The 12592-nt window shown below is 43.9% G+C and overlaps 1 protein-coding gene across 4 annotated transcripts in view; it reads left to right on the forward strand.

The window, feature by feature from the left end:
• The window catches only part of usp13 (ubiquitin specific peptidase 13), a 33684-nt gene extending 21142 nt beyond the window's left edge, over positions 1-12542 (forward strand). For 3 of the 4 annotated variants that reach the window (XM_012924396.4, XM_012924400.4, XM_076880672.1), the window contains 6 exons: positions 566-589; positions 1003-1146; positions 6965-7134; positions 9226-9418; positions 9763-9847; positions 10135-12542. In XM_012924396.4, the coding sequence (XP_012779850.1) occupies positions 566-589; positions 1003-1146; positions 6965-7134; positions 9226-9418; positions 9763-9847; positions 10135-10231 (713 nt within the window). In that variant the 3' untranslated portion in view covers positions 10232-12542. The remainder of the gene's footprint in view (positions 1-565; positions 590-1002; positions 1147-6964; positions 7135-9225; positions 9419-9762; positions 9848-10134) is intronic. The other variant, XM_012924399.4, reaches the window with a different exon arrangement.
• Positions 12543-12592: the final 50 nt, after the last annotated feature.

Raw genomic sequence — 12592 nt, forward strand, 5'->3', positions numbered from 1 at the left:
GGGAAAACAAAGGAAAATGAACAAAAGCCTGTGCCGCTCTCAGGCCGTGTTTCTGCATTATTTTTTTTCTTCGTTCACCCGATGTTTTCATATCTGTGTAAAATAAAATGTGTTTGTAGGACACTGACAACATTTCACGGTCCAAAATAACACAGTTGGGCAGTGTTTCTGTGACTCATGAGGGGTGTGGGAGGGGACATTTGCTTCTCCCCTTGATGTTCTGCAGCTAAATGATCCTTTTATGAGAAAGGTAAAAAGAAAATTTAAAAGACAGAAATACCAACTGTGCCCAGGACCTGCCACGGGTACTCGAAAACATCTGGATTCCCTGTGTTACAATGGATTTGTTTGATGAACTGTACCTTTGTTTGTGAATATTAATAACGTGCCGGCAGCTCAGATTTTCCAGGATATTGTCTTGGCCGATTATAGATGCTATCTGTACAAATGTCTGCAAATCTTTTATTATTCTCAAAGAGTGAAATGATTCCAAAACAGAATCAACAGTAAATACAGAGCCAGCGATGGTGATGCTTGACTGTGCCGTGTCCTCCTCCTCTTTCAGATAACTCCATGAGCTCCTTGGACTGTAAGTATTTAATTTCTCTGCACAGCTGTGTGCCAAACTGAATAAACATGCAACATTTCTATAAGTTATAACCATAGAAAATGTATTTCGAGCTCGAAGCAGTGGTGATGAATGCTAGCGAGCTAAACCTCTGACCTACCTGAGCAGGTGCTGCAGCTGCTCTCGACTTTGTGACAAACTTGGCTTTGCTGTGCAGCTCTGCTTGCTTTAGCCAGACTCATTTCTCTCCTTGATAAATCATCCCTCAACAAAGATGCCTCTGCAGGCCCGACGCTCCTCTGCTCTCTTTGTTTAATGAGTCCCACAGAGGGAGTCGCCACAAATCTGTTTGGCTGTTTAGACTCAAGCCACTGCTACTGTTGAATCAGCAACTGCATGTTTTAGTTATTGATGCTGATTTGTTGTGTCCCCAGCTCCAGAAATAGACGAGGCTGCAGTAATGCAGCTGGCGGAGATGGGCTTTCCGCTGGAGGCCTGCAGGAAGGCGGTGTACTACACGGGGAACATGGGCCCTGAGATGGCCTTCAACTGGATCATAGCCCATATGGAAGAGCCAGGTGAGCCAGCATCACGGCACAATGCACCGAGGATGGAGGATGATGTCGTGGTGGAGTGTGAAATTAAACATGTCACATGACCTCTACAGTCAGAAGTTCTGTACAAACATTTTTCTCAGTTCAGGGCTATAAACATGTTAGTGCTGGTATCAAATTACATGTTGGGACTTATTTGCTTTTTTTCACACATAAAATACTAAATAAAAACAATACAAATGCATTTTTTCCACGATGTACACTTTATATCACCAGAAGCACGCACCCACCCAAATCATTCACTTCAGGTGTTTCAGTCACTTCTGTGGCTGCAGGTGTGTAAAGTCAGCTGCTGCAGACTGCTTCTACAAACAACTGTGCCACGAACAGGTCGCTTGCAGGAGCTCGGTGAATTTCAGCGCGGCGCTGTGATAGGACACCACCTGTGCAGTCCACTCGTTAAATTTCCTTCTTACTAAATATTCCACAGTCAACTGTTAGTGGCGTTATAACAAAGTGGTTGCAGTTGGGAACAACAGCAACTGAAGTGGAAGGAGAACTCCTCTGTGCCGAGTGTAAAGTTTGGTGGAGGAGGAAATTCTTAATGCTTCGACATGCCAAGATGTTTTGGACAACTTCATGCTCCTGAATTTGTGGGAACAGTTTGGGAACGGCCTCTTCCTGTTCCAACATGACTGCACACCAGTGCACAAAGAAAGGTCCATAAAGACGAGGATGAACACATGTTAGGTTGAAGAACACGACTGGCCTGCACAGAGTCCTGGCTTCAACCTGACAGAACAGCTCTGGGATAAATTAAAGCAGCGACTGTGAGCCGGGCCTTCTCGTTATAGTGTGTCAAAGTGCAACTAGTGTTTTAAACCTGAAAACATTCACAGCGAGGCTTCAAGACAGCATGGTGGTGATACGAAATGAGTGTGGGGAGAGTGCTGAGGATTCAAGGAGTAACTGTAATCCAGACAAAGGTAGAAATACTAGAGACAAGTAATAGAAGAGCTGCAGTGAAAACAGACAAAGTTTAGATGTTGGTCAGATTACATAAGATGTCTGTGTTGCATGTTTTTATCCACATATCAGCCAAAGGCATTTCCCCCACTGTGGTGCTGACAGAATGCATTACACAGACAGGTACGTTTATTTGTTGGGGACCTTTTTAAACACAGAGGTAATTGAAAGTGAGAGACGCATCACATCTCATGTTCTTCCATTGCATGCACTGTGTTCTTTTGTGTGCTGCAGGTGCTTATCTGTGCTCACCTGCGTGCACGATCGTCTCCAGAAACTTTGTCTGGACTGACTTTGTGTCTTTGTGCTGAGATGTTCCCCTGAGGTGCAGACTCACGTTTTTATTTCCCTGGTTGGCTGTAAAGGGCCTCTCCAGAGGAGTTTTTAAATGGGCTTGATGGATCTACAAAACGGGCTGCATTCAGGCTCAGTGACATCAGCTAAAGGGTCCGATCCTGCACGGAGGTTCTTTCAGCTTATTTTGGTTTGACAACTAAACCGCTGTTCACCTAATCACTTTAGACGCCGCAGTGAATATAAACAGCACGAGGGCTTTAAAGACAATGTGACACGGCCGTAGTTTAAGACTTCACATGCAAACATCTGCTCTTCTGTTCGGCAGCCTGACAGAGCGGCGTCTTTCTGTGGTATAAACACATCTGTATAGGAGGCGAGCAGAAGGACGCAAAACAAGGAGAACGAGACAGAGATGATAGGGGGAGATAAGTGGTGCGCAATTTAATTTATGGCAAGCAGAGTAATGAAGGCTGTGTTTATGGCCAACAGTAAGTCGTTCTATTGGGAGTGTCCTTGTTCCTCAGCGGTCATTGTGCACCTTCAGCAAATTCAACTAAAAGTAAGAGAAGTGTGTTGTACTTAAAAATGAGTATTTCCATTCCATGCTCAGTTTCACTGTTCAGCATATGTAAAACGTTCACCAGATATAAAAGTAATATTCCTTTGATTTCTCTTTTAAAAAATCTGATTGGCATATAGTTCATTTTAATGCGTTTAAAATAGCTACAAGTTGAAATGGTGGTTAGCGCTTTACTGTATCACAGACAGAAGCTCAAATATTCGGGTAAGCGTTTGATGACGGTGCAGGGAGGAATAAAACTCCCTTTTAGCAGAGAAACCTCTGGCAGGGCCAGGCTCAGGGAGAGGCAACCATCTGCTGCATTCAGCTGAGGCACCGAGGGTAAAAAGGGAAATGATGAGCATGGAGAGACAACAGACGACAAACAATAATAGTATGACAGTAAACACTGGGCTGGCTGGTGGAGCCAGTAAAAGCAGATGGTAAACAAGCAGCTCTGAAGCCAGAGATACCTGCAGGAAGGGACGGCGAGGACAGCGAGGGACAAATGCTAACTAAGACAAAGAGTTAATGATATGCAACAGTGGCATATAAGCTTGTGGAGGCTGAAATAGAGTAGATGGGAGGTTTTCAGGGACAGACCCAGACAGCATAAATAAGATTCAGGCTTAAAGAGTTTCTAATCCTCATCTTAAAGGCAGAGAGGGGAGTCTGTTTCCCACATCCAAACTGGGAGCTGACTGGGAACAGGCCAGAAATCTCTGCATAACATTCAATTCAATTCAATTTTATTTATACAGCGCCAGATCACAACAACAGTCGCCTCAAGGTGCTTTATATTGTACAGTAGATCGTATAATAATGGATTCAGAGAAAACCCAACAATCACATGACCCCCTATGAACAAGCATTTTTGGCGACAGTGGGAAGGAAAAACTCCCTTTTAACAGGAAGAAACCTCCAGCAGAACCAGGCTCAGGGAGGGGCGGGGCCATCTGCTGTGATTGGTTGGGGAGAGAGAAGGAAGACAGGATAAAGACATGCTGTGGAAGAGAGACAGAGATTAATAGCAGATATGATTCAATGCATCATGGGAATCCCCGGCAGCCTACGTCTATTGCAGCATAACTAAGGGAGGATTCAGGGTCACCTGGTCCAGCCCTAACTATATGCTTTAGCAAAAAGGAAAGTTTGAAGCCTAATCTTGAAAGTAGAGATAGTGTCTGTCTCCTGAATCCAAACTGGAAGCTGGTTCCACAGAAGAGGGGCCTGAAAACTGAAGGCTCTGCCTCCCATTCTACTTTTAAATACTCTAGGAACAACAAGTAGGCCTGCAGAGCGAGAGCAAAGTGCTCTAATAGGGTGATATGGTACTACAAGGTCATTAAGATAAGATGGGGCCTGATTATTTAAGACCTTGTATGTGAGGAGCAGGACTTTGAATTCTGGATTTAACAGGAAGCCAAAACAGGAGAAATCTGCTCTCTCTTTCTAGTCCCTGTCAGGACTCTTGCTGCAGCATTTTGGATCAGCTGAAGGCTTTTCAGGGAGTTTTTAGGACTTCCTGATAATAATGAATTGCAGTCGTCCAGCCTGGAAGTAATAAATGCATGAACTAGTTTTTCAGCGTCACTCTGAGACAGGATATTTCTAACTTTAGAGATGTTGCGCAAATGGAAGAACGCAGTCTTACATATGTGTTTAATATGTGCGTTGAAGGACATGTCCTGGTCAAAAATGACTCCAAGGTTCCTCACAGTGTTATTGGAGGCCAAGGTAATGCCATCCAGAGTAAGAATCTGGTTAGATACCATATTTCTAGGCTTTTCAGGGCCGAGTACAATAACCTCAGTTTGATCTGAATTAAGAAGCAGAAAGTTAGCGGCCATCCAGGTCTTTATGTCTTTAAGACATTCCTGCAGTTTAACTCATTGGTGTGTGTTATCTGGCTTCATGGACAGATAGAGCTGGGTGTCATCTGCATAGCAGTGTAAATGTATGCTATGTCTTCTAATGATGCTGCCTAAGGGAAGCATGTATAATGTAAACAGAATTGGTCCTAGCACTGAACCCTGTGGAACTCCATAATTAACCTCAGTGTGTGAAGAGGACTCTCCATTTACATGCACAAACTGGAGTCTATTAGATAGATATGATACAAACCACTGCAGTGCAGTACCTGTAATACCTGCAGTATTCTACCTTTGATTCCTTTACAAAACAACAAGCATATTTGCACTAAGGGAGGGAAGTGCCAATAGCAAACATAAGACCTTTTCAGATATGATTGAGCTTTTTTCTGTTTAAAAAATATTCAGTTCTGCATTTTACAAAGAGAAGCTGGTACTGGAGAAATATGATCAGCCTAGTTCCTGCTAGTACTCGTGCTGCAGCATTTTTTTTCACATTTACATCCTGATAATAAGGACAGAAATCTAGTTCAGAATACACTAAATGAACAGAAATACTGGACAAGCCACATGTTACACTCACAGGAGCTTTGAAGCTCGCAGTTACTGCGTCAGCAAAGCATTGGTGGCAATTTCCCATCAGGGACAATAAAGTTACCATTGACCATTTTGCACTCTGCACTCAGTGACTCTGTAACTTTACATGGTCACCCACTTCCTGGCTGAGTGGTTCTTCAATGCTTCCACTTTGCAGTAATACCACTTACAAGGTTATCGTGGATTATCTAGTAGGTGACTTGTCGAGTCGTTGGCGTTCTGTTACAGCATCACGCTCAAATTCAGTGAGATCTTCTCTTTAGAACAGTCCATTCTTTCACAAAGGTTCGCATGGCCAGGTGCTTGAGTTCATACACCTGTGGAACTGAAAACACTAGATTCAAAGATTACAAGGTGTGGCCTAATATTTCTGGGAGCCTGCCTTGGAAATACACCAGCCTGATTGGATGAGCAAAAGTACAGATGGTTGGCTTGATGGATGACCAATAACTTTTGTCTCTATCGTGCAGATAGATAGATAGATAGATAGATAGGTGCCTCATTTTCTCAGTACTTCAGCTAAAGGAAAGTAGTGATAGAGACCTGATTTACATGCAAGTCAAAGAAGACCTCTCTTTCAGGAAATGGCCTGAGATTTCTAGCAATGGTATTGGAGGTTAAGTATATGCTGTCCAGATAGTGCATAGATGGTGTTTCTGAGGCTTTTTATGCCAACTAGTTTAGTTTAGTCTGAATTGAGAAAGAGGAACATTACAGGTCTACAGTCAGAGGTATGAATTTACCTTATTTGAAACCCGAGACAAAGAAAAGTGAAGTGTGTCAGTGAGGTGAGCGGCCACGCTCTGCCAGAACAGCTCAAGTGACTCTAAAAGTCTCTGAAAGGGAGTCGCACACTTTCTTTCCCCTCATGTTGTTTGATGGTGGTGTGCACTGCAGTCTGGTTTCAGATCTCCCATTGGTCTTCACTTTAGTTTAGATTTGGTGAAACTGAAGGTTGTAGCATATGATTCACATCATTTTCATACTCACTGAATTACATGGAGACTCGTCACGAAGGGTGTTGTGTTTGGACCATCCCTGCCAGCCCCACAGAGCTGGAGTCCCTCAGCGTAGGGTCCAGGTGTTTCCTGGTGTTCGTTGCCAGCCTGTACATCTGTTTGGAGAGGCGTAAGCACCTCAACAGATCAACACTCGTGGTGTGCAGACCCCCCCAAGCAAACCTGACTGTGACAAACAATCCACAGGGTGCATTTGTGTGTGTCGTTTCCACTACAGAGCATCGGGATGCCTCCCACACGCCCTCCTAACGTGACCGTTTGCTGTTTCTGTGTTTGAAATATTCTTAGTGCCAGTTAGTCACACACCAGTCGGACGTCTGTGATCAGCTTTAATCGCTTTACAGTTTGAATTAGCGTTGTCTCTAGAAAATGCGACCTTTGACCTCCAAAGCAGAAACGCACAGTAATTAGGTTAAACATAAATGGGAATGTGCTGCATCATTATTTTTTCCTTTGTCTCTTTTTCCTCGCAGACTTTGCAGAGCCACTCACTCTGCCCTCCATGATTGATCCCGGCCCCTCCGCCGGTGACAGCCCCACGGGCGCCGCCCTGCTGGGCAACTCGCCCCCCGAGGAGAGCATTGCCATCCTTACCTCAATGGGCTTTCCCCGCACTCACAGCATCCACGCGCTGAAAGCCACGGTCAGTCTTCTGCCCACTATGTCCACTGGAGTCTTTCTAGCCACTAGCACAAAAAATGTTTAAAATACATCAGATAATTATTTTGGTAATTATCCAGGATGTCTTACAAATACCATTTTGTGTGACTGAAAAGGTCTTCTGCTGCAGTTCGTGAGAGCAGGGATTTGTTTTAAACACGAGGGGCACCCGACGGCCTGTGTGGACAGCGATGGTCAGCCTGTCTGAGCCGATAAGGTGGTGCCTGTATCTCAGCCTGTTTAACATGCAATACTTTACATATTTATATAGAAATAAATCAGAGCCGAGGACGGAAATCCGGACGACAAAGAACCACCCACGCGCTTCGCTGTCTCTGATGGGTTCGGGACAAAAACACAGCTCTGACCTCCAGGCACCATAAATGTTGTTAGTTTGAAACGCAAGAGGAAAGAAACTCTGACAATTAGTCATTCATTGAGTCATTAAAACGGGTAACAATCAGGAAAATACGGCCTGTAAACCTCGAAGAAACACTGAGCAAATGGAACAATGTGTCAGGAGGTGAAGTTGGTGTAAGGCGGCGTGGTGATTTTAAACAGAGGGCAAAGTGCAGATGTGATTGGTCGTACATGTCAGAGGGATTAGAAATGTCTGCATTTAGCTGTAATCCCAGCAGCCTGTCAGGTTTAGGAACAGCTCACGGCTCACTGACACTTTAACTCGCTGTATCATCACATAAGATTCACTTTGAATGCATTCATAGTGTTGATTTATTTTTTCAATGAGTCAAGCGTGATACAGTTGCAGTAAATCTATCAGTGTTGTTTTGAAATGGCCTCTGATTCTCATCTTTCAAAGTGCGCCCTCAGCAAAAATAGCCCAGCAGACTGTTAGTCAGACGCACAAATAGACACACCAGGCTTCTCATCATCAGTGAGCCCAACTCGCTGCCTGCCTCCGTGTTGTTGAAGTGGAAAAAAGCTCACGTTGGTCCTGAGGGATGGAGGTGTGAAACAGAGAAGCGGTCTCAAGTCTTGGTTCATTATTAGCACAAAATTAGGAAGAAAAAGAGAGTTGCTCTTCAAGCGCAGTGACCCGCCCGGCAACATCAGGCAGCTTAACTCCTCATCATCCCGACATGCTCCTCACGCTGACATTCCCCAGGCATCACACCTCTATTTTGGACCGAACGCAAACATCCTCTGTGGAAAAATGAGCACAGGCAGATGTTTGCGTTCACCTTTCTAGTAAATAATTGTTCATTTAACACGTTCCTAAAAGTGAGACTGCTTTTTATGAGGAGTTTATCCAAGATGCACTGGAGCTGTGGGGGAAAATAAATCCCCCCAAAATTCAATCATCAGCTCTGGTTTTATTCCCACGAGTACTGCTTCTACTGTCACTGTTGATTTGAGCATTTCAGGAAATAATTTTTCCAGGAAAAGCAGAAATATTTGTGGGTGTGGTTAAGGATGTAGAGCAGGTCATCCACTAATTGGAAAGTTTGTAGTTTGATCCCTGGCTGCTGCAGCCTGGACAAGATGCTGAACCCCGAATTGCTCCCAGTGCATTCACTGGAGTGTGAATGTTAGAAAAAAGCTGCTTGTATGAATGTGTGTGAATGAGATAAAAGTGCTTTAACCTCCTAGGACCTGGCGTCCACATATGAAGACATCACATTTTGGGTTATTTAGACCAAAATACTCCATTTTGCTCTACAAAGGCCTGAAATCCACTCACGAGGACATTATACTGCTACTGTTCTATCAGAATTTTAAACAAATATCCTCATGTGTGGCTCCTATTTTTCATAAAAACTCAAATAATGTAAAAAAACAAAATCTGGTAATTCTTTGTTTTTACATTCATTGGGCCCCAATGTGACCAAATATCAAAGAGAAATAAAAATGCATGCCGTGGAAGAGTTCGGGTCTTAGGAGGTTAAGAAAAGCCCTTTGTATAAGAACCGGTCCATTACCTGGTGAGCATGTTCACATCTGCATGAGAAGAAGAGATTCCCTATGGTTCTTAGCATTCCTGGGATATTACGGCCTTTTTAGTTCTGAATGTCAGCGAGCTGACCGTGTTTGCGCCGCTTTTGGCATTTTACAGAACAATAATCTTGAACGAGCTCTCGACTGGATCTTCACCCACCCGGAGGAGGAGGAGGAGAGTGATGCCCTTTCAGACATGGCTGACACAGAGCCCAATGACAACGCCTTCTCCAACGCCAACTCGCACAGCGACTCCACGCTGTCCCCAGACGGAGACGCGTCGGGCCCCAGAGTCAAAGACGGACCGGGACGTGAGTGACTCTGCACGACCGCCGCTCCGACAGAAACATACTGCTTCTCTGCCCTTGAATTTAATCTCGACATTGTGAGCGTCCACGGGCCATTTTAGCCCCAGTCAGGTCTGATTATGACGCGTGCTGTACCCACGTGCTGCTGGGCACTGGATTTCAAGGTGTAGCAGCATCAAAAAACAATTTAAATTCCTTCATTTTATCCCCACGTGCTAAATACATCACCTGTTTTTAAGTTAAAACTGAAAATGAGCACTTTATTAGATAATTATCACTTTAATTGTTTTTCTGTAAATATGCGTTAGTTTGTCACTCACTGACTTTGTTCTTCTTCTTTTTCTAAGGATATGAGCTCTTCGCCTTCATCAGTCACATGGGAGCGTCCACGATGTCTGGACATTATGTTTGTCACATCAAAAAGGAGGGACGGTGAGCGGCACGCAGTGTTTCATGTTACAGAGCTGACGACCTGTCACAGAAACATCTCTGATGTCTCATCTCGTTGCATTAACTGTGTACAGATTTATTATTGTTTTTAGTTCTACGATAGTTCACCAGTCTGGCTGCGTGCTGCTGGATCATAACTGAGCCTGTTTCCTCTTTACACTGAGTAGAAAAAGAATAATGAACCCATTAAATCTTTTCATTCAAATTTGAGAAAAATGACACTTTAAAAGCATTTGTGTGAATTTAATGTGCACTTCTCCCGCCTGCAGGTGGGTGATCTACAACGACCACAAAGTGTGTTTGTCAGAAAGACCTCCAAAGGACTTGGGCTACGTCTACTTTTACCATCGACTGTCGAGCAGTTAGACCGCTGCTCGCTGCGCCGTGTCCTTTAAATAACCACAGACCCAGAAGACTGGCAGACAACTGTGACGTCTCAGTGGGAACGATGGGATAACCTCTCCGACCAGCTGCTTGCCTTATTGTGATGTCATTCTGGAGCAACCAGGAACTCTGGTCAGAAGGGAAAGCGATGTGCTTTTTGTGTATTAGTGTTATGCTTTAAATATCAGTGTTTGTGTTCAAAGAAAGAACATGTCTTTACAGTGTTGGTACAGAGGGATCTGTGCAATTTCTACGATTGTGCTCTTTACACGAAACAACGCCACATATCAACTCTGTCTTTCTCCTCTTCTCTGCCTTCAGTCACTGTGCCGTTTTTTCTTTTTTCCCAAAGTGGTGCATTTTATAAATGTGTACTTAAGTGCAGTGCTTCACTGCCAGCCCTGCTCTGAAACTGCAACAACAAACAAGAAGCTCCTGTGCTGCAGGGGGCTTTGCATTGAATGTTTTGAGAAACTGGAAAGAGAAGAGGAGCGCGATGCTCCTTCCACAGTGCAATCCCAAGTGCTTCATGTAAAACATTACAAATATGAAGCGGAGCAAAATTCACTAAGAATGAAAAGGTTTTGGTTTTCCACACATGGAAGTCACCACGTGAGTTTCAGAGTGATAAATGGGCATTAACTCGATTCGTCCCAGTTATGCTCGAGGCCGACGTGTACGTTTGTCACATTTAATGAAAAACCTTCAACGCCCTGATGCGCCGGCTGTCAGGATGTTAGTGTCATTTCTGTCCCTGTTGCACTTTTTTGACTTTTTCCTGTATCTGCACTGTACTTGCCAGTCACAAACTACCAGGACTCATGTCTGAAGTGCGGCACTGCCAAGGAGATTATATTCATTTGATTCGATCTAATTAAGGCCAGCCTGGCTGTCCAGTCGTCCCTGTTCAGGGAGGTTGCATAGTAACGTAGGTGAACCTTTTGTGTACATAATTTTTGCTCAAAGTGCAAAATATCTGCAAACTCGACATAATTGTTACTGGGCTGCACCTGGCTCCCGCTGGTTCTTTTATCACTCTGACAGATTCAGACTGTAGCCCAGAAGCTAAAACGATTGTTTCAGGCCATGTAAGTTTGAATGTTTTTGTCTAGAGCAATATGCACTAATAACCAAATCTGCTGTTGAACAGCTGTACGAGAACAGCTGTACAGTGACCGTACCTCCTCTGAATGTATACACTCGTGGTGCTCGCTGCAAACAAAACACTCAGACATGACTGTGATGCTACAGCGGGCCACTCTTTAGGGCCTGGAGCTGGTCTAGCCTCCAGCTCTCTGCTTTATCTGCTCAGTAATATTCATAATGTGCAGGATGGATTAAACACTGTGCTCTTGACTGTCAGTATCTCCATACTTGGCTTCATATCTTTATTTTTATTCACGTTTTGTTAATCTCGGAGAGCGCGGTCTGCTTCCGGTAGCATATTTGAAGGTGGAGTTCTGCTCAAATTAATCGTAATTTATCAAACGTTGAATTACAGTTAATTATTTTAGGCTCTCGTACTCAAAGGGAAGACGTGCTGTTGACAAAGAGAGTAGAAAAGAAAAGCAGAACAGCACCACGATGGTTTCTACGGGCGTTTTTCATTGACACAGACAAAAAACACTAATGTAATTTATATAACAAATCCATATGACTCCCCTTTAACAACACTGTGCCTCGATTTCCCTGAGCAAATCTTAGCCTCTTACCAGAGAAACTGTTTGTCTATGCATTGGGGAATACTAAACATCTCTATGCAAGTCTTGTGTTTGTGCCTCTCGTCGTCGCTGAGTGAGTGACAAGCTTTTGCCTAATGATGGGTAGCTGTCTCTGCTCCTCTCGTGGTCCCGGCTCGTTGCCGTCTTTCTGTCCTCGTCTTTCAGCTTTCTCTCCAGCTCCGTCGCTTCCATTCTTCTCTACCTTGTTTAAAACGTAATGGTTCATTTTGTCATATAAAAAAGGTTTTTTCCACTGTCAACATGTTAACTAGAGATGGACATTTAGTCGTCTGGGTTGTACCGTTGTACTCTTGTGAGCTTCATTCTCTTTTTCTCTCCATTTAACTAAATGTCAAAAAGCTTCTTGACCTGTTTCTAATCTTTCTGCCTTTTTTGTCAGTTCTGTAGTTTTCATTTCAGAGCTCTCCTTGAACTGATTATTTTAAGCTGACTTTTGTAATGTATCCAAATATGGCTTAGGTGTATGTGAACAGAGTCATGGCAGTCCAGTGTACCAGTGGCACTGTTTACTTACGATGTTTGGATCATTTAATAAACGACATGTTTGTTGAGACCTGGCTTCATCGTGTCGGGCAGGAGTCGGCACAATAAAGACACGGGA

Source organism: Maylandia zebra, linkage group LG23 (assembly GCF_041146795.1).
Source record: "Maylandia zebra isolate NMK-2024a linkage group LG23, Mzebra_GT3a, whole genome shotgun sequence".
NCBI classification, from domain to species: Eukaryota; Metazoa; Chordata; class Actinopteri; order Cichliformes; family Cichlidae; genus Maylandia; species Maylandia zebra.